Source organism: Cajanus cajan, chromosome 3, assembly GCF_000230855.2.
Source record: "Cajanus cajan strain Asha chromosome 3, NIPB_CcT2T_4, whole genome shotgun sequence".
Lineage (NCBI taxonomy): Eukaryota > Viridiplantae > Streptophyta > Magnoliopsida > Fabales > Fabaceae > Cajanus > Cajanus cajan.
This window is the reverse complement of record NC_138519.1, coordinates 3,646,018-3,671,727: the sequence shown is the minus strand read 5'-3', so window position 1 is coordinate 3,671,727 and position 25,710 is coordinate 3,646,018. Positions and strand designations below refer to the sequence as shown.

The following is a 25,710-nucleotide window of genomic DNA, read 5'->3' as shown; positions in this document are numbered from 1 at the left end:
ATATTTTTAAGTGTCATTGAATCCAATTCACCCCCTTCTTGGATTAAATCATTCTTTTCTATTAGGGGGTGGACGAGCGTGGGCCGTAAAATAAGAAACCACCAATTTACTCGAAGTTGGTTTCATCAGGGAAGTTTGATATACCACTTGGTTAGCCAACGTGGTCATTGGTGAAAAAAGCCAACAGTAAATGGCGAATGTGTACTGACTACACTAATTTAAACAAAGCATGTCTGAAAGATGCATACTCCATGCCACATATTGATGCGTTGGTAGATGGGGCGGCCAGCCACCATATTCTTAGTTTTCTAGATGCTTACTCAAGCTACAACTAGATTCCCATGTATCCCACCAATGAAGGGAAAACTGCATTCATTATAGACTCAACAAATTTTTGCTACAAGGTTATGTCATTCGGTCTTAAAAACGTCGTGGAAACATACCAACGACTAATGGATAAAATTTTCCAAAAGAAAATTGGTACATGCCTAGAGGTATACGTGGACGACATGGTAGTGAAATCTAACTCCCACATCGATCACACCAACGATCTCAAAAAGGTGTTCAGTCAGATCAGAATGCACTACATGTTCTTGAACCCAACCAAGTGCACCTTCGAAATTGTCAGAGGAAAGTTCCTAGGATTCATGCTTTCAAAGTGAGGAATACAAGCCAACCCAATGTCATGCCTTCATCGACATGAGAAGCCCCCATAACATAAAAGAGGCCCAACGGCTAGTAGGGAGGATAACATCATTGGCTAGGTTCCTAGACAAATCTCAACCGATCATGACTGTTGAAAAAGGCCCACAAATTCTAGTGGATTGAGGAATGTGAGTCAGTGTTTCAACAATTCAAAACAATGCTTGCCACTCCACCCTTCTTGGTCAAACCTGACCCTTAGTTAGACCTCATCATCTACATAGCAGTTTCAGAAAACCATCAGTGCCGCTTTGGTGCAAGAAGAGAGAGGGAACAAATACTGGTATACTTTGTCAGCCAAGCCTTTCAAGAAGCCGAAACTCGGTACCAACTTCTTGAAAAGATAGTACTAGCTTTGGTACAAACAGGTCGATGCCTATGCCATTATTTCCAAAGTCACAAGATCGTAGTTAGAATCAATTGCCCAATAGCAAAAGCCTGAATTGGCAGGCAAGATGGTAGCATGGTCGGTAGCGCTATCCTAGTTCGACATCCGCTTCGAAGCAAGAGGACCCATCAAGGCTCAAAGCATGGCTGATTTCCTTAATGAATTCCACCTGGATAGTCCACCAAAGACATCTGTCTGGACCTTACACGTAGACGGATCATCAAATCAACAAGGCAGCGGGGCAAGGATCATATTGGAAGGACCGGGTAATGTGATGGTTGAACATTCGTTGCGATTCAGCTTCAAAGCTTCCAATAACGAAGCCAAGTACGAGGCACTACTGGTACGTAGCATTACAATTAGCAAAAGAGTTAGGGGTAGTCAGAATTATATGATGGATGACTCCTAGATCGTAATTGAACAAATCATCGGAACATTTCATCCCAAGGAGCCCACATTACTCTAGTATTCTCATGAGTTCCAAAAGATTAAGACTAACTTCGAGGAAGTCCACGTGCACCATACACCTAGGGAGCTCAATGCAAGGGCCGACCGGCTGGCCAAGCTAGCAAGCAACAAAAAGACGAATCAGTTACACTATGTAATCCAACAAGAAATACATAATCCAAGCATCATGGAGCCAAAATGCTTACAAATACAACAAGGGGACGACAATTGGATGACTGATATCATCACCTATCTTTCACTAGGGGACATACCCACACACCCACTCCAAGCAAGAAAAGTAAGGAAAGAGTTGCACGATACACCATAGTATCGAGCGAGTTGTACAAAAGAGGTGTTTCCGTTTCGCTCCTAAAATGCCTAGCACCAAATCAAGCATAATAAATCCTCAGAGAAATCCACGAAGGGATATGTGGAACTCACTTAGGAGGACGAACCAAGGCAGCTAAGGTCCTTCGAGCCAGATACTATTGGCCCACCATCACAATAGATTGTGTCCAGTTCACCCAACAATGTCTATCGTGCCCACAACATGGACCATTAATACGCCAACCTGCAGATGAGTTACACTTCATCACCATGCCATGGTCCTTTTCTGTTTCAGGTATGGACATCTTGGGACCATTCCCAATTGCCAAGGGACAAGTCAAATTCATACTTGTGGTAGTGGATCACTTCACCAAATAGACCAAAGCTGAACCATTAGGCACTATCTCAGCCGCCAACACCCAGAAGTTTGTCTAGAAGAACATCATCACTCATTTTGGAATTCCATATGCCTTAATCACCGATAATGGGCTACAATTTACAGATTGTCGATTCAATAAGTTCTTTGAAGATCTACACATCAAACACAAGTTGACATCTGTAGAACATCCTCAAACTAATGGCTAAGTGGAGGCAGCAAACAAGGTTATCTGAAAGAAATAAAGAAACGTCTAGGGCAAGCCAAGGGAGCATGGTTGGATCAGCTACCTAAAATATTGTGGGCTTATCGCTACACTCTGCAGAGTTCCATCTAAGAAACCCCTTTTCGACTTACATATGGAACCGACATGATGATCGCGATCAAGATAGGAGAACGTTCACTAAAAAGGCAGTAGTACAACAAAAAAGACAACATCGAAGCACTCAATATGGTGTTGGATCTGATCGATGAAGCCAAAGATCAGGTGCTCATCAACATGGAATCTTGTAGAACAAGACTTGCGAGAAGATTTAGGACTAAAGTCAAACCTCGCGAATTTCAACCAGGAGATTTGGTTTAGAGAGTCACAGTGGAAGCTAGAAAGAACAGGGCTCAAGGAAAACTTGCACCCAACTAGGACGGACCCTTCAGAGTACTACATTATTTGAATAATGGCGCTTATAAACTTGAAGAACTCTCAGGACGAGTCATCTCGCGCACTTGGAATGCATCTCATTTAAAACACTATTATAGTTGAGCCCCTTTAATATGTAAATTTTTTTTGGTGTACTCTTTTCATACCCCAAGTTTTATCCTCTTATTAAAAGAAAATATGAAAGAGATTTTACTGGGAAGGCTTTTAACGAGGCACCATATTAATGAAATCCAATACAAGTTACCATCTTATTAATTGTTCCATCCAAAACCTATTCCCTCCCGAATACCTATACTCGACCAAGGAAAAAAGCTTATTCCCTCCCAAATACCCATACTCGGCCAAGGAAGAAAACTCATTCTCTCCCGAGTACCCATACTTGACCAAGGAAGAAAATTTATTCCCTCTTGAATACTCATACTCGGCCAAGGAAGAAAACTTATTCCCTTCCGAGTACCCATACTTGGCCAAGGAAGAAAATTCATTCCCTCTCGGATAGCCATACTCGGCCAAGGAAGAAAACTTATTAACTCTTGAGGGCATATACTTGGAAAGGGAAGACAACTAATCCCCCCTAGCACCCATGCCTGGCCTAGAAAAAACCAATTCCTTCTTAAGTATCCACGATCGGTCAAAGATGAAAACTAAGCATGTGAATTAACTTAGGTATGGTTAAGACTAAAATATTACAGAAAGCCCTACCTTAGTTGATGAAGTATATCACATTTTTATCTCGAATGTCCTTATTCGGCCAAGGAAGATCCTGACCTAACTTGGCCCAATAACACAATTCTCCCCCCCAAGAACAATGATTCGGTCAAAAATGTGTTCGGACATTGTGAGTACTTCCACTCAACCAAAGATGAAAATAACCCAACTTAAACAAAGTTGATTTCCCCTTCTCGTACTAAAAATTCACTCATCGATCGAGATCGTTAGCAAAGTACAAAAACCAAGGAATAAAATACAAGGGCAAAAAATCATTTGGTCAAACAAACTTCAATAAAAATTTCATTAAATAAATCAAAAGGGGGCACTAATGGCCTAGGGTACAATGCATAATGGTTGAATACAGAGCCATAAAATAAAAACAAGAATATACCCTAAACTATACATCTTACACAAAATAGATGTATAACAAAAAGAAAACTAGCCAGACACCTTATTCCCCAGTGACAGTATTGTCATCACCATCATCATCTTGTGTGTCTTCGTCTTCGTGTATAGTGGTGCCCGGATCCTCGGGTACGACCGGCCGAGGGGGGCCACCTCGTTGGGATCAGCATCTTCCAACATATCATTAAAGTCCATGTATACCCTTCGATGGGAATCTTTGCTTAACTCAAAAGAGAAATTGGGGGGAAAACTACAAAAGTGAGTAGCCTATCGAATTGCTTGCATAAAGTCGGCCTCATGCTCCACGATGATCTTTTTCTCACATTCTATCCAAAAGTTTGCCAGAGAGGTTTTGGCGCTGGCCTTAAGCTTAGCCTCCTAGGCTAAGGCCTCTTCAACCTCCTGGACCCTCATCTTTTCGGTGTCTTCAGCCACTATAGCTTGGACTTCCATCTGGCCAATAGACTCCTTCAGCCATGCCACTTCGGCCTTTAATTCCAACCTCTCGTTCGAAGTCACTTTGTGTGCTTCGATCGAGTGTTGGAAGGTCGTCCTTGTCTCCTCAAGCAACTTACGTAACTTGTGGGCGTCGACCATTGGTTCTAGGTCAAGCTTTCGCAGGATAGTCATTGCCCGCACTTGCAACTCACATGCCATCACCCATTGAGTCGAAGGTGTAGCCGACTCTAGCATTCGATGGTTGTCATCAGAGAGAAGATCCGAGGACATCATCCTCAAAGGCCGAATATCTGCCGACATTAAGTCCTTAGCCACAATGGCTGAGGGGATGGCTAGGTCAGTTGAGGGACCCTCCATCGGGCGATGCTTCTGTTGAGGGGGATCTGAAGCCCCCGCATCGACCTTGTGTTTCCCCTTGTCTTTTTTCTTCTTCTCGTTGGGATCGGGCAATGCCCCATCTTGAGGAGGGGGATGTGACTCAGCCACACCGGGCACATGGTCAATAGCCACACTCATATGGTCATCGGTCAAAGTGCCAGTAGGGGCCCGATTTCGCACGGCCTGACAGTATGAGAGCCCAAGTCCTTTGTACGCCATCCAACCTACAAAAAGCAAATAGTCACACATCAACTTAACGAGAATGTTCAAAGAACGAAACTAAGACACATATCCTCTAAGTCAAAATGAGGTCGAGCGGACTTCGACAAAAGGACTAACAACTGAGCCAGGATCTCTTAGGGTGACGTGTTCAAGTACTCCAACACCACGGTCTTGTCCAGATTCAACATATCAGCCAGGAACTCGTCATATTTGTGAGGCACTTAGGTATAGTAAAAGGGAAACAACAGAGTCCCCTCGCTATCATAAAACTAATTTCAGCCGACCACTGGATCTATGATGACTTTAAGGAACCAGGCCATAAAACCTTTAAATGAAGTGGTAAACAGCTTGAACAAAGGTCGATCAACGTGCCTTATTAATGAAAGCCACTTCACCATTTTATTTGAAGGGAAAATACAGAAAAAATGTAAAAATAAACCTATAGTCAGCTCTATATAATGATATTTACATAAAATTTGAAGGGCTTGCACGGTCGCCCAACCATTTGGATGCAATTAAGTCGGCCCAACGTTTAGCACGCGCAAAATGCTCATTTGAAATTCATCAAACGGCAAAGACAGGCTGAGCTCGTGCAATAAACACTTGTACATGTAAAAGAAGTCTCCTTGGTCCTCTCGCTTCGCGAAAAACACCATATCGGCCTCTCTAGGGCCTTCGGCCAGCAATGACGAAGCATGACTAGATAGAGGTCTAGGTTATCCCACCGAGCTAGACGACAACCTCTCAAAAGGCATTCGACAGCGGCCCTCTCATAAAAACGCGAGAAATAGGTCGTTACCTCGCCATCCACCCATTCATACCTTGGAATCTCGCATGGGGGGAACTTTTGCTTAAAATCCCGAAGACCTATCTTGGCATCCGACAACTCGAATCCGAATGAATCACTAGAAGAATCGGCACCATCACTCATCCCTAACCTCTTCAACAATTCCTCCAACAACTCGATTTCATGAAAATTAGTTGAGTCCCTCGCACCAGACGAAGACCCTGACGATAACACAATCTCCTCAACTCCTATCGCTTACCCCAAGAGACTCGACCGAACACACACCTCTTACTAGTACTCGAACAATGAAATCAGAGAAGTAGGGTTTGGGATAGAAGCTTCGAGTAGTATGTGTATATTACTCACCTTCCACATATATATAGGCAACCTAAGAGCATACGAAGAGGCCCCTCATTAATGCGCATGGACTACCAACGGACACGCCCCCATGCCAATGATGAGGGATGAATCCCTAGGGCGGTACATTTATGAATGGCCACATTCGTTCCCAGGGGACACAACTCCCAAAAACGAATAATGATCCGACCTCTTAGATTTCGTACCCTGCCGACTTAGAAATAAGGAGGCACGCCGCGCAGCCTGACTAACTTACAAAAAAAAAAATCGTTTAGAAAACCCTTCGATCTTCGACAAACCCCTTTGTCTCCCGCCCTCGGGCTTGAGGGGCAGTGTACATGAGAGAAAATCCACCTTTGAAGATCCCATTCAGTCAAACCAAACCCCCATGTTCAGCCCTTGTTTAAACTAAAAGCAAACCTCCCTATTCGGACCTTATTCAGGTCAAGGGGCGTCAAAGCCACCTCTGAAGACTCTATTTGACCACAGCAAACCCCCTATATCTGGTCCTTGAACAGGCAGAGGGGGGTTAAAGAGAACCTTCAACCAAGGCCGAACACCCCCATTCGGGTATTGTGTGGGCCAAGGAAGAATCACATATGAGGAGGGCCGAAGCGCCTCAGCTAACTCAGAGGGGATTCAGTCGAAAGCCAGGTCGAATACCCCTTTAGCTAAGAGGTCAGCCGGGGGGTATTCGGCACCTCGAAAACAGGACCACATGTTGTTTAAAGAAGAATTAAATCATACATAACAACGTTAAACCAACATTAAGGTTAAATTAGGACTTAGAGACTCTAATTACCCATTCTCCGAGGAAAAAGGCCCATCAGGCCCAAATACATCACTATAAATACACCTTGATGGGACAAGAAAAGGTATGATGTTTATTTAATATTGAAGCATTTATTGCTCTATACCAAATACTCACTTGAGCATCAGGGTGACTTTGCAGGTACCCTCTCCCTCCACCTGAAGCAAGGACTTAATCAATGTATCAAACTTGGAGGATTAGTCACCAAGAAGATCAGGACTGTTTCAAGTAGGAACACATACCTTTGTGACAGATAAGCAACAAAATTATATTTCTCTTGAACATGATATATTCAGCAAATAATCCAAAATCATAATGTTCCATCAGCAATATATAAATTGTAGCATCCTCATGGCTATCTTCCGTACTGTGATGAAAAGTATAAAACTTGCAAACATAATCATCATTTGCATTTGTGAGCACTATTAGTACTATTGTTGTGATTATAATGAGTTTTCAATACGCATTATTTTAACAGTTTTCGAAAGGTCAATTATTTAATGATATTGAGTGGGCACATATGTTGGAATATTAAAAAGAAAATTGATATGAAATATTAAAAAATCATGAAATTTAAAAAAAATTAAAACATCACCGAGCAATCTAAGAGTTCTAGAATATTATTCCTTCCATACACTACAACACAAATAACTTTTAGTAATATTTAAAAAAAAATGTTACCTAATTGTGTACAAATGTTGCTATTTAGCTTTTGCAACATGTTATCAAATATTTAAAGTGACATTTTTGTAACATTTTAATGATGTTGTTAAGTTTTTGTTAATTTAAAAAATGATAATTAGTTTTAATTTAGATATTGTATCATGACTCCTAAACTCCTAGGAATTCTTGAAGAGAAGGTTGAATAAATTATTAATTAGTCACCACTAATTATATATATATATATATATATATATATATATATATATATATCAAATATCAAAGTTCATTTATCTTAAGTATAACTATATGATTATATATATTTTTTATGAATCATTCATTTATGTGATATGGAACTTTAATTATGGATGATAATTAGATATGAGAAAAATATATATTTTTAACTCGATGTAACTTTAATTTTATAAGCAATTAAAAAAGATAATATTGAGATAAAAAAAAATGTTACTTATATGTAGTAACATTTTTAAAAAAAAATGTTGCAAAATAAGCTATCTAACATTTTTTTGCTCGACATAGGACTTTGATTTTAAAATTAATTAAAAATAATAATATTGAAATAAAAAATATTAATTTATCTATATTAACATTTTTAAAAAAAATTAACAAAATAAACTATTTATTTAATATATAGTAACATTTTAATAAATGTAAAAAAAATGTTACTAAAGAACAAAAAAGTAGTAGTGCTACTATAAAAGACATATTTTACATCAAATTTTTAAAACATTTTATATCAATTTTAGAAATGATGTAGATTAAAATGGCATAAAAAAATGTAAGACAATTAAGATCAATTTAAAAATTGATATAAAAAGTTTCATTTCTATATTGATTTTTAATAGAACTTGAGAGAGAGTGAGACAAAACCAATATAGCTTGAGCAAGGCAAGAGTAAACCTACCAATGAAGAATGGAAATACGAAAGGGAAGAAGTGATGAAAGGGTAAGGGGAAGAAAATATAGTGCGCACAAGTTTGCCAGAGAAGACATGAGAGAGAGTGCAAAGAGAATGCAGTGTGTCCTAGGAAAATATCGAAGAAGAGACTGAGTGAAAAATAATAGATAACAATAGTATATCAGTTATAATTAACATTAATGTAGTATAGCCTTACTTTCATATTTTAAGTCGGTTATAATGTTTATTAATGTAAAACTTTCACATTTTATTACAAAACTGCCACCGGTTCAAGTTTTATATTGATTATTAGTGAATCGATGTAGAAATCTCTATATAGAATTGTACTTTTGTTGTGATCAAAGAATGGACCACACACTTTATTGGACAAGTTGTATATATATTTTAGATAAATTCTAATTACATGTAAAATCCAATCTAAATCAAATATAAATTACTAGGTGAAAACAAAAGCATTAATTAAGAACATTCTGAAAATATATGACTGTTGCTATATGCAAAGGAATAAGACAGAAAAATAATAGAAATGTTATATATTGCCAGGCAAAAAATAGAAGGACAATGTAGGAAATATAACCGGATATAACACCGAAACTCCTAAAATTATTGCTCTTAAAACAGAAAACTTCACATAAAACTCCTCAATAATATCTCTAAAAACTTGGTCTCTTGACCAATTATTCAGAAATATGCTAACTGAATACAAAGGCAAAGTCTAAACCCTAAACGGTAACAATTGTCAAAAAAAAAACTTCAAATATTTTCACACAAAATAAATATTCATATTTAATATATAAGATGTTGATTTATAAATTTTAAAATAAATTTAAAATAATATCCTACACCACAATATAAGTTATTTATTATAAATTTAAACTATTATATATATATATATATATTTAAAATATTTATTTATATAAATTTTAAATCTACTTTTTATATATCAAATACTATCTGGTGAGAGTTTATAGGTTTTTATCTTTTAACGAAATTCAAATTCAAAGTCATCACTTTCTACTATTTATCTTCTACACACAGATAAATAGTATTTCCTAACGATAAAAATAAATAAATAAATAATCTTCACAAACAGATTCTTAATTCATGTACAACTAATTGCACACAAACCCTACACTTGATCTGGTGAGTGACGATGACGATTGAGGCGTTACCGGACGACCATCTGTGTCTCATCCTTTCCTTCCTTTCGACCAAGGAAGCCATTGCTACATCACTGTTGTCTAAAAGATGGAGATTTTTATGGACCATGGTTCCATCTCTTCACATTGGGTGTGCCAAACCAATCATGGAACACTACAAGAGTCTCAAGGTGTTCTTGGCTCTACGCAGAATGCATAACATCACAAGCTTTCGTCTCAATTGCGATAGCGATCATGATTGTTGCTCGCATTATGTGGAACAATGGATTTTAGAAGTCGCAATAAGAAAAGTTGAACGAGTGAATATCTCCTTATGCAGGAGCCATATAAGCGAAATCAACGTGGATGCCTTGTTCACATGCACCACAATTGTCAACATGAAGATTAAGGGTCCCTTTGAAATCACCATTCCTTCTTCTGTTTATCTCCCTAATCTCAAGATTCTGCTTTTAAAAGTTCACGAACGTTTCCCCAAGAGCAATGCTAGCAAGATTATCTCTGGTTCTCCATCTATTGAACTGATCTACATGGAGATTAATTGGACTACGGATTATGTTGAACAGTTGACGGTTGTGCATAACTATCGATATTTCCGACTCGACCAACAAACTTGGCTTTATGATTTCGTCATGCATTATGATTATGATTTTATGTCAGACTCTATGCAGAATTGTGGTTTGTTAAAACCTGATAAAACCAAGGTTTATGTGACAGTGCATAAAGATATGATGCAGCAGGCTGTTTCCAACCTTCTCAAAGGAATTTATCCTGTTAAATTTCTCTCTTTGAAATATTCTAGGGATGTTAATCCTTCTAATTTTGATCTTCCATTATTTAATAATTTGGTTGAGTTACAACTTTTTGTCAAAAAAGATGATCCCTTTATTATGGAATTTCCTGCCAAGTGTCCTAAGCTTCAAGTTCTTGAAATTAATATCTTGGATGATGGTCAGAGATGTCGCTATAACATTACTGAAGGAGTAAGGGTGCACGACCTATCAATTGTTCCTATTTCACCTGTTATATATATGGCTAAATAATTGGTTAAGAGACCAAACTATTGTTTTCTAAGAGCAATAATTTCGTGTTCTAGTTTTAGGAGTTCTTATTGTTTTTATTTCCACACAGTTTTCTGATTTCCCCAGTTCTATTATTAGATACAAATGTACGTAATGGCTTGAGCTTTTACTCAATAAATTTCATTCTGTTTTTTTTACACTTTTTTTTTTTGGATTGGATTTACTTGTATTTAGAATTTATCAAAATTATATATAAAAGTTGTCTAAAAATACACTTAGTTCTTTTATGGAATAAACTCATGCATCTTTTCCAATATCTCACATTTTGCTCTTACACTAAAAAAAATTGTTCTAGTGACATACCCTGTAATCATATAATATTTGTTACTAAAAAATACTTTTATTTACACTATAAATACAATGTGTTAATATATTATTAAAGAATGTGAGAATATAAGGTTATAATGACAGATAATATATATATTATCAAATTCCATTTAAAACCAATACTAAAATCATTTGTAAGTATATATATATTAAATAGATTTATATCTACATATATTATATTTATAATAAATTTTTTGTAGTTGATATATAATATTTCTTGTAGTATTATAACTCTTACTCTTCATTAAGAAGATATGTATATATAAAATTAAATCGTCAACTCTCTTAGGATAGAGCTTATTTCTTTTTATAGAATGGATAAAAGAATATTGCTCTAATTTATCTCACAACAAGAAAACAATATATGATTGAGAGAAGCTTGGGGATTGCAACACTATACATGACTAAACAATCCTTTGGGAACAATCTCAATATATACACAAAAAGTACTTGAGTGTATCAAAAAGTACTCACCGTACTTGGTGAATACTCAAAAAGGTATGTTCAGATGTTGTCTCATCCACTTATCTGAAATTCCCTGCAACTCCATACATCTTGCACCAAGAATCCAAATGGATAAATGTAACAAAAATTAAAATACAACTACAATTAAACCTAAAATAAATTAGCTAGAAATCTAAATTGCATTACCATATTATGAGAACACCTTAGTAATTTTTCCTAGAAATTTCTAAATCTTTAATTATAAAGTCTCACCTCCCTCTACATGTGCAATAAGTAACAAAGAAAAATGGCTCGTACTCATCTTAATCACAATCCAAACTTTCTATAGACTCAAATTATTAGCACCTTTGCCTTCAGTAATGTCCCTCGATGCAGAAAAAAACAACCAAAACTTAATAATGATCATCCCGTCTCGGGTTTGAAACTAAGTACAAATTCATTTTAATTAGACAATAAAATTTTTGATAAAGTAATTTTAACAAATAAAAAAAATTCAACTTCAAAGATGCTACTTTGAAGTAATTAATCACACACTATATATTAGGCATTAATGAGTAAAATAAATGATGAAGACAAAAGAATAAAAAAGATATGTATAGAAACTAAGAAGGGATATTTTAAACTATTAGAAATAAAAGGAAAAAAAGTGAATAAAACAAAATTTAAAAATAACTGAATAAAATTATAAGAACCCAAAAGATATTTAAATAATAATAATAATAATAATAATAATAATAATAATAATAATAAAGTATATATAAGAACTAAAAAATCCTATAATTTAAAGAGACTAAAATAAAATAAATGAAATTATTAAAAGAAAAAAAGTATTTAAAGCTTATTTTAAAATAATCAAAGTAGATAGGCATTAAAGACTGAGATTAAAAAAATAATAAATAAATAAATAAAACCGGAAAATTATATGCTTGTTGTTGTCATTGGTTACAAGAATGACAAGGTAAATTTTACAATTCAATAATTAAATTAAACTAAAAATAGTTGCCACAACATAACTATTTAGTAATCAATCATATATACGATTATAAAATTAAAGAAAAACAGTCATTTAATACATATAATTTTTCTTGAACAGACAATTAGAGATTAATATTTACTAACAGTACGTGACTTAACATTAGATGGACTTCACATATCTCAAGATAAGTTTTATAATCATTGAATAAAAAACTTTGTTATACTTGTAATATTATTAAAATTGCATAATTTATTGCAATTATTTTACCTTAAATTTTTGTTTAAATTAAAGTCACGGCCCTCCAACCCGGACGTAAAGTTCACTAGCACATAATCAACTTTAATAATTGAGTATGAAAAAATTTAAACTAAATTATAAGGTAGCGGAAATGTAACCAAAATATTAATTAAATAATCAAATGAATGGCATATCATATTATAATGGAAAGACAATAGACAAAACAGAGGCCTTTAGCTTCAACTTTCAAATATTACTACTGACAACAATTACAAAGGATATTTCATGCCATAGTAGAAGCCTAAAACTCGATTGGAAATTTACTTTACGGCACGTACAGGGATATCCAATAATGAAAATAAATAAATATAATATATGTTTTTTGTTGCCTCAATTCATTTTAGTATTGAGGCATGGAAGCTAGCATTGGATGCTAGCAGTGGTAGTAGCAATAAAACTCCTCTTTTTAAAATAATATATAAAACAATTAAAAGACAAGATGGAGAAAGAACGTTACATCTTACACCTATAAATTTCCATCTAAACGCCACCTTTTCATCAAGTATTCCTAGCAAAACAACATAGAAAAAGAGAACATATACAAAATGAAGGTTTCTACTTCAATAGCATCCCTTGTTCTGGTGCTGATTTTGCTTTCAACAAATTGTTTGTGTTCTGAAGCACAACAGTGTCGTCCAAGTGGCAGAATCATAGGAAAGAAGCCTCCTCCAGGAGAATGCAACCAAGAGAATGATTCAGATTGTTGTGTACAAGGCAAGATGTACACAACATACAAATGTTCTCCAGCAGTGTCAAGCCACACCAAGGCTCAACTCACACTCAATAGTTTTGAAAAGGGTGGAGATGGAGGTGGCCCTTCAGCATGTGACAACCAGTACCATTCTGATGACACACCAGTAGTTGCACTCTCCACTGGATGGTTCAACAACATGAGTAGGTGTCTCCACAACATCACCATCACTGCAAATGGGAAGAGTGTGCTGGCCATGGTGGTGGATGAGTGTGACTCCACCATGGGATGTGATCAAGACCATGATTATCAACCTCCTTGTTCCAACAACATCGTTGATGCCTCCAAAGCTGTCTGGAAAGCCTTAGGTGTGCCTCAAAGTCAATGGGGTGGATTACAAATTACTTGGTCTGATGCTTAATGTAATGCTACAATACTAGTACATGCCTTCTACTCTCTACCTGTTCTGCTTGTGTTCTTTTTTCTAGTGTATCATGCATTCAAATTTAAAGTAGTTATATTTTTTTCTAGTGTTCTTTTTTTCTATATCTACCAATTGTTAACCGAAGTACTAGTTAAGGCTATTTCTAACTATGGTTGGTTTAGGTAAAAATGATAGGTCTTGCATCATTGTTCGTCCACTGATGTTATATTAATTTCAGTAACTTAAGCTTATTAGGACACTTGCCGGGAAATTCCATAATTAAGGAGTCATATTCTTTAAGAAAAATTTGTAACTCAACAAAATTATTAAATAATGGAAGATTAAGAGTATAAGAACTAATGTGATCACTAAAATATTTCAAGACAGAAATTCAACATTACGTATATCCATGAAGAATGTTGGAAGTTGTTTCTTTCATATCAAAATAGTGTCAAATAAACCTTGGCTTTGTCAACGTTTGGCCAACGATAAATCTGCATAGAATCTGAAATAAAATCATAATCCTATTATATTTTGTGTTCTGCATAAGGCCAAGAATACATTAAGTCTGTTGTATTGCTTCATGATTGATTTGAAGCACTCAATGTGAAGAGATGGAACAATAGTCTACATAATTCTCCACCTTTTAGAAGACAAAGATGTAGCAATGACTTCTTCGGTTGGAAGGATATATATTGTTGTTAAAAACATATAAAAAAAATTAGCAGTACAGGTACAGCAATGAGAATTTGTATTTTTCCCATCAAATTGAGTCGGACATGTACAATTTAGTTATCATGCTTAAATATTATATCAACCGTAGTAAATATTATATCAATATTAAAATTTAGAATTTCACCCAAAAAAAAATCTTTAAATTTAAGATCGTGATAAAATAATTTAGAAGATTCCAATGATTTTTGAATAATTTTAAAAAACCATGTTTTCAATATAAATGTTTACACATAAGAGTAAATATATGTCAAGTTTCTCTTAAGATGTGATTTTTTTTTCTTATTTCAATATTATAAATTACTCAAATGTTATGCCTACACTGAGACATGCATATTATCGAAGCAACATAAAGGGGACTACTACTGCTCTTCCAACAAGGAACCCTACAAGTAAGTTTCATTAAGTTCACTTCATTTGAAAGATGGATTCATAGACACTTGAAATCAACATCTACTTCGACTCTCATGAAACACTTAGAGTATTATCTTTGAGGTTGATTTCGATCTGTGAAAATCCAATATTCTAGAACACTTGTAAAGACTGCATTATTGAGCATGACCTCAGCTTGTGGAAATCTACGAACAAAACAACCACATTGTGACAAAATTAAATTGCGAGTAAAACAACACGAGCCAAATGGTCATTAACTTAACCTCAAAAATTGCAAGTTTTCAGAATCATAATTAAATTTTAACAACTTTTGAGTTGTGACCACCAGTGATGTTGATGGTTGATACTAGTATCGAAATGAACACTTAAAAAGTGGTGTTGGATGTTGCAACTGTCACTTTCTAGAATTTTGTTTCACACAAAATGCGTTGCATGATTCATGCATTTTGGACGGAAAGCAACTGAACTGCAATCTAGTGTGTAAATTCAAAATTTTGGGCAAACACGACATTACTAGAAACCAAAACAAAAAACGATAAAACAACGGTAACAATTGTACAACGTCATCTAGTACAACAGAGCCAATCAAGGGAGATAATAGAATAGGTATATAAATGAAGGAAACCTTTTTTTTTAACCCTCTTTCCTTTTACATGTCTTAATTTGTTTCAAAAAAAAATGCATTGATAATAATGGTTTTGCACGTTTCCTGCATATTTAAGAAAACTGTTACGTCATGCGAGTCTATATGAAATGCACATGACATGCTCTTTTTTTCCCTATGGAAGCAAGTTGTTATTGAAGGTAACAACTTATTAAACTGTTGACTTTTTGTTTCATAGGACATTAGAGACCAAATCAATAACAGTCATCTAAGTTACCAACAAGGATCAAGTAAGGCAATATATCCCAAAGATTCCATAACTACCAATTTTTTCAAAGGTCAAAACTTTGGTACAAATCCTCAGTGTTTATGGCATTTTTTTTCCAATGAAAATTGAAGTTTCACGTAATATTCGCATCAAACTTTAGTACAAACTTTTATTATAGTATTTCCGAAGTAAAACTTCTATTCTAACAAAAGATCAGTTCCAAAAACTTTTGTCTTTTTTTTTTTCAAAAGGAGGTTGGAGCCTAGATTATTGGTGTTAGAAGCCATTCAAATGATCATTCACGAGGGGCACGATTATCAATGAGGTGTATAGAAAAATAATTTAGGGAAAGGGTGAGGCATGAAGAGAGAATGTACATTGGAAAAGAACAGGGTAACTAACCATTGAGCAACAAGAATCGCATACACTAGAATTGAGCAAAATGATAATCAGTGCAATCAAACCATAACACCGCGATTGACACATGCAACACTTCCTATTATGCATTCTCAAAAGAAAAGAGAATCTTGATGCACCCTTTGTCATTGCATTTCAGGAGACAACAGTTCAATGATAAAAATCACACTAGATTATATCATAATCTGTGCCCCTAAAACACAAAACATCTAGCTAAATGTCAATTTCTTTCAAATAGGATATAAACAACAGTCTGTATTTAACCAAGAACATGAAATCTTCAAATTAAAATTCCTCACAGCTACAAAAATAGGAGTACAACCCTAAAGTCAATAATGGGTGGATAGAAGGAATTATATCAAATTCCAAAAGTCAGCTGGCTTCTACTCTGCTGTCGGTACTTCCCATGCTGTAATTACTACTACAGGTAAATTAGATGAGTGACCATGAATCTGAGATATATACTCACTACTAAATAAATTGTCACCCACGCATTAAGTCAATGTCAATATGGGAATTGCGCATATCCAATGATCGCGATGCAGGCCAAGGACTTAGAGATGTGGGCGGAGTAAGATTTTGATTTGGGGAAATGCTGTTCACTGCAACTGGATTATGAACTGTCTGATGATCTGACTCTATAGCAGCTTCCACAACTTCTGGACCATCTTTTTTCTTGATTTTGGTCTTCGATCCGCCCCATATAAAGCTCCCAAGTATCACCTACAGTAATAAAACATCAAAATTTAACAAGTCTCCAATTTTGATGCGTGAACCATGACCTTCCACATATAATATCCAGGCACCAATACAAATTTAGTTACCTGAACAGGACTTGCAGCAATAAGAACTCCACCAACTCCTCCACCAATGACACGGCCATCAGGACTTGCAAGGGAAACAGTCAATCCACCAGTTCGATTGCGAGGGCCACCACTATCAGCAACCAAGTAAGAGCCTGACAGGCACAATATCTCAAAACGCCCCTATTGAGGCCAAAGTCCATCAATAATTATACATTAACCAAAATAAATAACTGTAACAAGTTAAAAAGGCTGGGAAAAAGAAACATAAGAAAGCATACTGATTTTGAACCACTTGGGATGGTTATAAATTTAAGAAAAGTTGAGTAAAATGAAGTACTTCAAGTTCAAGAAACCACAAAACTAGTACTACGGCTAGGAACAAGGAAGGCTGGCTATAGTAGATACTTCTAATTCAAAATGTGAAACTAGAATAGCCAAGAACATGCAGCTTTTCTTTTTAGTGAATCCCAAGAACATGCAGTTAGTAATCAGTGCTTTTTTACTTTTCAGCAGATTACTAGATTATATTGCATTCAAGTAACATGGCCAGCGTAGTTATTCATAAATGTAAGATACCAGATACATACAAAGGAATGCATTTATGAATAGCACATATTTGTGCAGTAATCTTGTTTCTATAGTGTGGGCCTCTGCCGTTTTAAAAGAGCTGTGTACATGCTATGGAGACATCAAACAAGCTTAAAGCAACCAGAACAGTCTTAATTTCCAGAAACAATGTTATTTTTAACTTCCATATGAATAGAATTCTTAAGTTAAGCCATTCTCCCAAAATATCAAAAGAATCTTTGTAATTAATCAATCATGGTTTTTTCCAAAAGTATTGTCATTTGATTAAGTGAATGTGTTAGGCAAGTAGAAATATGAATTGTTTATGCACTACAAGCCTATCTGAACATCAATGTACACCCATAAGAAAGTAACAAACCTCATATGTGACAGAGCCACCTGATGTTGAAGATTGGCGAAGTGTCACAGTAGAGACAGCACCATTGGCTGACATAATACATATAGCCCTAGGTCCCTGCTGAGAAAATGACATGATTTTCGTTGCAATGTCCTACAGAGAAGGAAAAGGGCACAATTTTCAAAAGTGTGTTTCATCAATACAAATACAACTGGGAGAATCATTAAAAGAAACATAGAGTTCTTTGAGCACAACATGTCTCAAATGAAATCATTTTTATTTTTAGGGAAAGTATCATATCACATGCTTTGATGGTTCCACAAAATATATCTATATATATATATATATATATATATATATATATATATATATATATATAAGCTTCAATAACATAATAATAAATAAATGACAGACAAAAGATGAAGTTCACAATTTCATGCATTACCACGTTATTATCTTCATTACTATCATAGGCATCAATATTGTCATAATACTTGGTTTGGGCTTTACTGCTTTTAACATTTTACTTTAAAAGATAAAATAATATATACAATGTCAACGTCTATTTATAAATTAATAACACCAGTTTATTTATTTATTATTGGGACATTAACACTAGTAGTTTTATCAAGAAACCAAATCAATGTAGTACTTTCTTTCTCAGCCCAAAGATATTGTTAGCCAGAACAAATCAATTGATGTTTTTATATAGATCTTCATTTAAAATAAGAGAACAGAGATACTAAGCAGGAGTTTGATTTGTTCTCTTCTTGTTTTAGTTTATATGTTTTCACCAATTAAAAAAATGACATCTAGTTTAGATTTGTTTCCTATTTCTTTCCCCCTATTAAGGTAGCATTTTTTAAAATATTACTGAAAATGAAAGCAAAAAGCAAACCAAATGCACCCAAAATGTTCTGAAGATAGACTTCTCAACATATATGGAATAAAAATAGAAAAATTGAAAAAAATTCTTTAAAAAAATTTGGCATACTTCTCCAACTGCAATGGTGATGATATGAGGAGTGAAACCCATCCCAGCTGAGCCAGACATCAATTCACCTGGCAATCACCACTAAAAACATCAAGATAAAAGGTAATATATGATTGAACAAAATTAATATAATCAATACTGTACAACAACAGATACTCTTTTATAAATCACAATTTTACAAAAAATTTATCCATCTTGTACAACAAAGATTTACCATTTTATTTTATATCTCCAAATTATTTGTCTTTAATTAGTTTCCTTAGCATCAAAATCCAGCCATTCTTGCCACTAGCGGCATAATATTAACCTAAGAGCAATTTATCCCACAATCCATTGGCATTTAAGGCTCCTCTAAGCCTGTCCATTTCTCAGAAACTTGGGAGTTGAGATTTTAACATTACAATTTGCCTGTATTTATGTATTTTGTAAGCACAATAACACTCATGCTAAGACCTGCATTACTTCACAAATGTTGTTTTGATGAAATACCATAACATGTCCCATTTTCTACCAACTAGTATATGTATCCTTGGAACGCACAGGTCACACAACTTATTTATATAACAATAAAGCTGATATATTGTGCATATTAAAATGTGTTGTTTTGACATTTACTGCTTTCATAAAAACACACTCTAAGCATGTTAATATCTCTTCACTTAATGTGTCTTTGTACATAGCAGCTCAATAATTTTAAGTGTAAATTTTCCTACTTGCTTTCATGAATAAAGTTCATTCCCATGTATGAATTAAGTCTAAATTTTTGTGCTTACTTTCATGAAAAATATTCATCCTTGTTGGTTATATTTTATTCATACTTTTGTTAGATAAAAACAATTATTCAATCATTTAAATAAGTCAAATAAGAGGAAGTAAGAAAAAAAATACATTTATATTAAAATTATATAATAGAGAAGTAAAAAATCACCATTATAATTTAGATTTTAATGTAATTTCAGGTAAATTGTTCATTCCTGTGAATTTTAAGAGTAAATTTTCCTATTTACTATAATTCAAAAAGTTCATTCTCATGAATGAGTTAAGTATAAATTTTTGTTTACTTTCATGGAAAAAATATTCATCCTTGTTGGTCATGTTTATTCATACATTAATTGTTTTTAAACATTCATGAAGCATGAAAAAGATAATAACAAATTCATGAATTTAATTTATTTATAAATATATAAATTAAATAGATGAAAGAAATTTTAACATTAAGGCTAAGAACTATTGGTTTGGTTAAAATGTATAACATCGAAGCTAAGAAATTTTAAGAAGGTATGTTATTTTTACCTTATTTTCAGTTTGTATCAATTAAATGTTGAAAGTGAATCAAAATTTGTATTCAGATTGACGGGACCATTTGTTCAGTCTAATATATAGTTTGTCTAATTAGTGTATTAAGTTTCCCTTTTTAATTTTATGGATCGTCTATTTATGTTAAATCTTAAATCATATTGACATAACTCAAAATTTGTGTTGATCATTTGTTTAGTCTATTTTTGTTAAGTCTTAAATCATATACATTCATGCTAAGACCTGCATTACTTCACAAATGTAGTTTTGGTGAAATACCATGAAACTATTATCTAACATGCAAATTTGCACCATCCCTTTTTTTAGCAATTACAAGTCTACAACTTTATTTTCTATTAATGTTGTCTCCTATGCTCAACTTACTACATATTGTAGCGTTCAATTCAGTATTGGTTGTGTAATAATATTGTAATACCCAATTGAATACTGCTCCATTAATTACAAATATATACTTGCTTAGAAACTGATAATTAGTCAATACTGAAAAATATATTTTCCTAATATTGGTTATTATAATTAGAGTTAATCATTCATACACTGTCAATGTAAATTTTTTACACTGGCAACCAATCATATCTTTTAAATTATTTTATTTTATTTTTATTTGATTAAATGAACAAATGACATGATACTATTAAGAGATATGATTGGTTGCCAGTATAAAAAAACTTTACACTGGCAGTGTATAGGTGATTAACTCTTATAATTATTGTTATTATTATTAATATTAATGAATCAGACAATTCTTGGCTCCTATTTTATGAGAAAGTTTCTTCATTTTAAAATAGACTTAATTGCATTTTTGATCCCTCAAGTATTGCAATTGTGCAATTTTGATCCTCAAGATTTTAATTGGGTAACTTTAGTCCCTAAAGAATTGCAATTGTGCAATTTTGGTCCTTTAATTTTTAATTGAACAATTTTAGTCCCTCAAATATCATGATTGTGCAATTTTAGTCCCTCAAATATCATAATTGTGCAATTTTAGTCTCTCCCATTACAAAATTAATAATTTTAATATATATATATACAATATTTAAAAAAAATATAATTATTTATCTATTCAAGTTAACGTATATTATAATTTTCGTTAATGTATCAAATAATATATATTTATTATTATTACTAAATAAATAAAATTTATATATTATTAGTTTTATAATATTACTGATAAATTAATATCAATAATATTATTAGTATATTTATAGATAAATTAATAATTTGATAAATATAACAGTATATATTAATATCCTTTTACAAAAATATAAATATATATCAAACCAATATAAAAGTTACTGTTAGTAACTTTTAATTTATATATTAAAATTATTAAATTTGTAATGAGAGAGACTAAAATTTCATAATGATGATATTTGAAGGACTAAAATTGCACAATTATGATATTTGAGGGACTAAAAGTGTTCAATTAAAAATTAAAGGACCAAAATTGCACAATTGTAATTCTTTAGGGACTAAAATTACTCAATTAAAACCTTGAAGATCAAAATTGCACAATTGCAATACTTGAGGGATCAAAAATGCAATTAAGCCTTTAAAATAATTACCACTCCAGGTTCAATTAAGAAAGTCATTAAATTAAATATCATTGCTTGAAGGGGGGAGACATGAATCAGGTTTACAAAATTATATATTCTCATCCTAAACTGAACCAAGCCAATCGAGTAGGATCATCAAATAACATAAATATTTAAATTTTAACATACATAAAAAGAAAAAAAGACAATAATAGTTAAATTAAAAAGAGAGAGAGGAAAAGCAGGGCCAGGTTTGCAATTAAATTTGAAATGTATCAAACCAAGACCTAATGTGAATAAATAAGGTTAGGGGAATTTCTACCCAATTTTACCCCCAAATACCAACACAAATCCAGTTTTAAAGATTAGGATTGAGTGAGCTCACAGGTCAACCCAGACCCCTAATTAATTTAAAGAAAATATATTGACATATTGACTAAAAATTCCTTTCACCCCGTCAATACTCATTAAATTTAGTTTAGGTGCCAAAAGACAATAATAGAATTAAAAATAATAATTATTATTATAGCTTTCTTAGTTTTCTAAAGAACAAACAATTTAATGCAAATCCCCAAATTAACAATTGCTTAGAAATGAACAGAGTAATTCTACAGCAGTTGGGGAAAGTTATAATGCTATACTGATTATAAAAATTTATTAAAATTATAGCAGTCCAATTAATTATAAGCAGATTTCTGTTCATCTTGAGTAGATCAAAAGTTTATTTTGAACACCAAAGTCATTGTTAATTGAGTTTATTTTGATATTAGAATGAACAAATATCACTAGGACAATGATTTACAAAACCAGCAACATCTAAACTTGAAATGATAACTACTTTACTTCTGTCAAACACACAACAAAATAAAAGCTGAGAAAGAGAATTTACCAAGAGAAGCCAACTGTTGTTTCTTTCCAGAGCCAGGCGGGCGGCCTCTGCCCCGTTTCTGGCCTTGTGACAAGGTTCCAGGATGACTAGCTGGAGTTGGAGTCAACGCCAACGACACAGCACCATCAGGCCCATATTTTCTAGGCCTTCCTCTCTTCCTTTTGACAGTTTCCCCAGTCATAGTCCCAGAAGGAGCACTCACATTGACACATGGAGATGAAATTCCTGAAGACTCTAATGGCAATGTGGATCCAATGGTACCACCACCCCCAATGCTCGATTGAAATGGTAGATTGGGATTAGACAAAGGACGAATATTAGGTGAATTGTGAAGTTCAGGCTGAGTTCCAGCACCAGGTATTCCTCTCTGCATATAGTATGATGCAGAACCAGGTAATGTCATTTGGTCCCCTCGATCCATGCATTTACTTCAAGTTCCTTCCCGTGCTGATCCCAATATTCAACACCACTTAGCTGTTACCATATACAGTTAATAATGACAAATTTTGTGTGAAAAAAAAATGCATGCACAAATTAGAAAACTATGAGATCAAATGTGCAGTTATTGTGATAAGTTTGTCAAAGAGTGCTTAAATTATCCTATTAGTAACAATATGTCTTTCAAATCAGAAACCATAGGCTTCAGTTCCTGCAGATGAAGTTACTAAGTATTAACATCCTATTATAACATACATATGAAAGAAGAGAAAGGGACACTAGTTTCAATTAAAGGTACAAGACATTCATAAGACAACCAAAAAGTAGAAACATAGATCAATAAAAGAAATGGTAAGGCTAGGTAGAAGGTAGTTCACACAAACAAGGAAAACATTGTAGCAGACCAATTAAAGAGAAGACAAAAAGAGAAGCTAGTTTACAGCTTACCAAACTATATAGAAACAACAAAAAGGCTTCACATTGAAGATAAAGACCAGGTGAACTGTATCAGGTCCACTCTCACCAACCCATGATAAAACCTTAAACACTAAGCAAATTTCATGGTAACCCCCGAACCATAAACCAAACCATGTATATAACCCCACCCTTAGATTCCAAAACCTAGTCAGGAAAAACTCAAAATTAAATCTTTTAACTATTATTTATCCACCTTTAGTCAAAATTAAAGTTTTAAAACAATTTGGTCACAGGGTGACCGCACTGCAACTGCAACTGTGACCCCATAGAAAGAACACACAGATGAAAAAAAAAAAAAAAAAAGCACAACAAAATTTTAGCTACAGCTACTGTTTAAAATCTTCTTCATAAAAACATTAAATCCAGTTTAAAATTCAAGTGAAGATCACAAAATGTCACCCCAGAACAAAACAGCTCAAAAAGGCCACATAGAAAGTGACAACCTTTGTGAAGCCTAGAACAGATTTCACACCGGAAAGATAAAAGAATGATAATGCTACAAATGCATGATGAATTTTACTAAAAGCCATGGAGAGAGAAAGAAAAACACTAACATGTGAGGAGAGAGAATGGAAACACAAAAGGGTATGTGAATTGGTGATGGAGGTAGCTTATGAAGGTAGTGAGAGTTGAAAAACGTTCAACGGTTTTGTGGGGAATTAAAGCGGGGTGGGTGACAGAAGAGCATAGAAGAGAGAGAGAGTGAGTGCAAAGAGAGAAGAGCAACAACATTAACTGAGAATGAGGAAAAAAAGGAAAAACAAAACATGAGCAATGAACAGTGCTGTCTCTCTCTCTTGGTGTGTGTCAGCTGCACAAGTCCTTATCGGATTGCATATATTTTCTTTCTTGGGGTGCGTGAGGGTCTCAGATTTCTCTCTCTCCTAGTTGGGTTTGGTTCGAGTGATGAATCATGAATGATGATGAATTATGCTACGGTGTAGAGCTAGCTAGCTATGTCCCGTACTCCCTGCATTTCACAAACAAACAAAACTTGAACAGAAAAGCACTTTTCTCTTTTCAGTTCCATTGGATAACACTGAATAATGAGTAGTATTTTGTGTTATTTTTTATTATTAATTTTTTACCTTTCTTAATACTTTTTTTAAGAGAAAATAATTAATACATGATTTATTATTTTTTTATAAAAATATTTAAAAGTTAAATATATGTTAATATACTATTAATTAATTTATTTCCTTTTGTTTTCTTTTTTTTCACACTATCAAACACACCCACAACAGTAAACTATATAGTATTTAGTAAATTTTGTCTACATGATCAAAATTTGAACATTGAAATTAATATTTTTCAAGGCTATACTAAAATTATCATCTTAATTCAAAGGTCAATTTCAATATCTCACTTATATACAAGTTTTATAAAAGTATTAAAATAATACAATCAGTCATATAAAAAATAATAATAATCAAAGAATGAATAGATTTGAGTTAAATATGGTGAACCACTAGGATTATTAAGTGAGGTTGTCCACGCGCAGTTTGACGAATATTCCTAGACAAGTACTTAGGTGCTAAATTCAACTTGCCTCTAAATCATTGAAAATATTTATTAAAAAAAACTTAAAATTAATTATTGAATTATTTTGGTAAGATGAGTTAATTATAAATAATGAATTAATTAAATGAAAAATGTTACTGATAAACTCATTAATTTGTTTCATTTCAAAATTATTAATATTTAAGGATAGGTTGGTGTATATAAATTAAAAGGTATTGAAGTGTAACATAGTTCGGTAAATACATATTTAATAAATATCCTTATTTAGTAGGAGTATATGATATAAATGTAGTGTATTATATTCTATAGTACTTTTTAGGTTGTAAATTAATATTTCCCATACATAT

General features: G+C 33.5%; 3 protein-coding genes across 6 annotated transcripts; 2 read left to right on the top strand and 1 right to left on the bottom strand.

The window, feature by feature from the left end:
• Window positions 1–9,145: 9,145 nt before the first annotated feature.
• Window positions 9,146–11,004, top strand: LOC109802528 (F-box protein At4g09920). The gene has a single exon (XM_020363933.2). It carries the CDS (start codon window positions 9,782–9,784, stop codon window positions 10,826–10,828), a length of 1,047 nt encoding a protein of 348 aa, XP_020219522.2. The 5' UTR covers window positions 9,146–9,781; the 3' UTR covers window positions 10,829–11,004.
• Window positions 11,005–11,112: 108 nt separating this feature from the next.
• On the top strand, window positions 11,113–14,115 carry LOC145955450 (kiwellin-1-like). Its single transcript, XM_083070206.1, has one exon. It carries the CDS (start codon window positions 13,478–13,480, stop codon window positions 14,042–14,044), a length of 567 nt encoding a protein of 188 aa, XP_082926332.1. The 5' UTR covers window positions 11,113–13,477; the 3' UTR covers window positions 14,045–14,115.
• Window positions 14,116–16,521: 2,406 nt separating this feature from the next.
• LOC109795547 (AT-hook motif nuclear-localized protein 11) lies at window positions 16,522–24,819 on the bottom strand. 4 transcript variants are annotated; one of them, XM_020355110.3, is made up of 6 exons: window positions 24,397–24,819; window positions 22,928–23,374; window positions 19,187–19,254; window positions 18,214–18,345; window positions 17,286–17,447; window positions 16,522–17,184 (listed from the first exon to the last, which is right to left on the bottom strand). In XM_020355110.3, exons 2-6 carry the CDS (start codon window positions 23,346–23,348, stop codon window positions 16,945–16,947), a joined length of 1,023 nt encoding a protein of 340 aa, XP_020210699.2. In that variant the 5' UTR covers window positions 23,349–23,374; window positions 24,397–24,819; the 3' UTR covers window positions 16,522–16,944. The 4 variants fall into 4 exon arrangements, with proteins under 4 accessions (XP_020210699.2, XP_020210677.2, XP_020210691.2 ...); XM_020355088.3 differs by having other exon boundaries at window positions 22,928–23,401; window positions 24,397–24,817; XM_020355102.3 differs by lacking the exon at window positions 24,397–24,819 and adding an exon at window positions 24,286–24,308 and having other exon boundaries at window positions 22,928–23,401.
• Between the last annotated feature and the right edge of the window lie 891 nt (window positions 24,820–25,710).

Coding starts and splice junctions, on each gene's coding strand:
- LOC145955450 (XM_083070206.1), top strand. CDS start 13,478: ATGAAGGTTTCTACTTCAATAGCATCCCTTGTTCTGGTGCTGATTTTG.
- LOC109802528 (XM_020363933.2), top strand. CDS start 9,782: ATGACGATTGAGGCGTTACCGGACGACCATCTGTGTCTCATCCTTTCC.
- LOC109795547 (XM_020355110.3), bottom strand. CDS start 23,348: ATGGATCGAGGGGACCAAATGACATTACCTGGTTCTGCATCATACTAT. Junction 19,255..22,927: donor ACAACAGTTGGCTTCTCTTG/GTAAATTCTCTT, acceptor GGTGATTGCCAG/GTGAATTGATGTCTGGCTCA. Junction 18,346..19,186: donor TCACCATTGCAGTTGGAGAA/GTATGCCAAATT, acceptor CCTTCTCTGTAG/GACATTGCAACGAAAATCAT.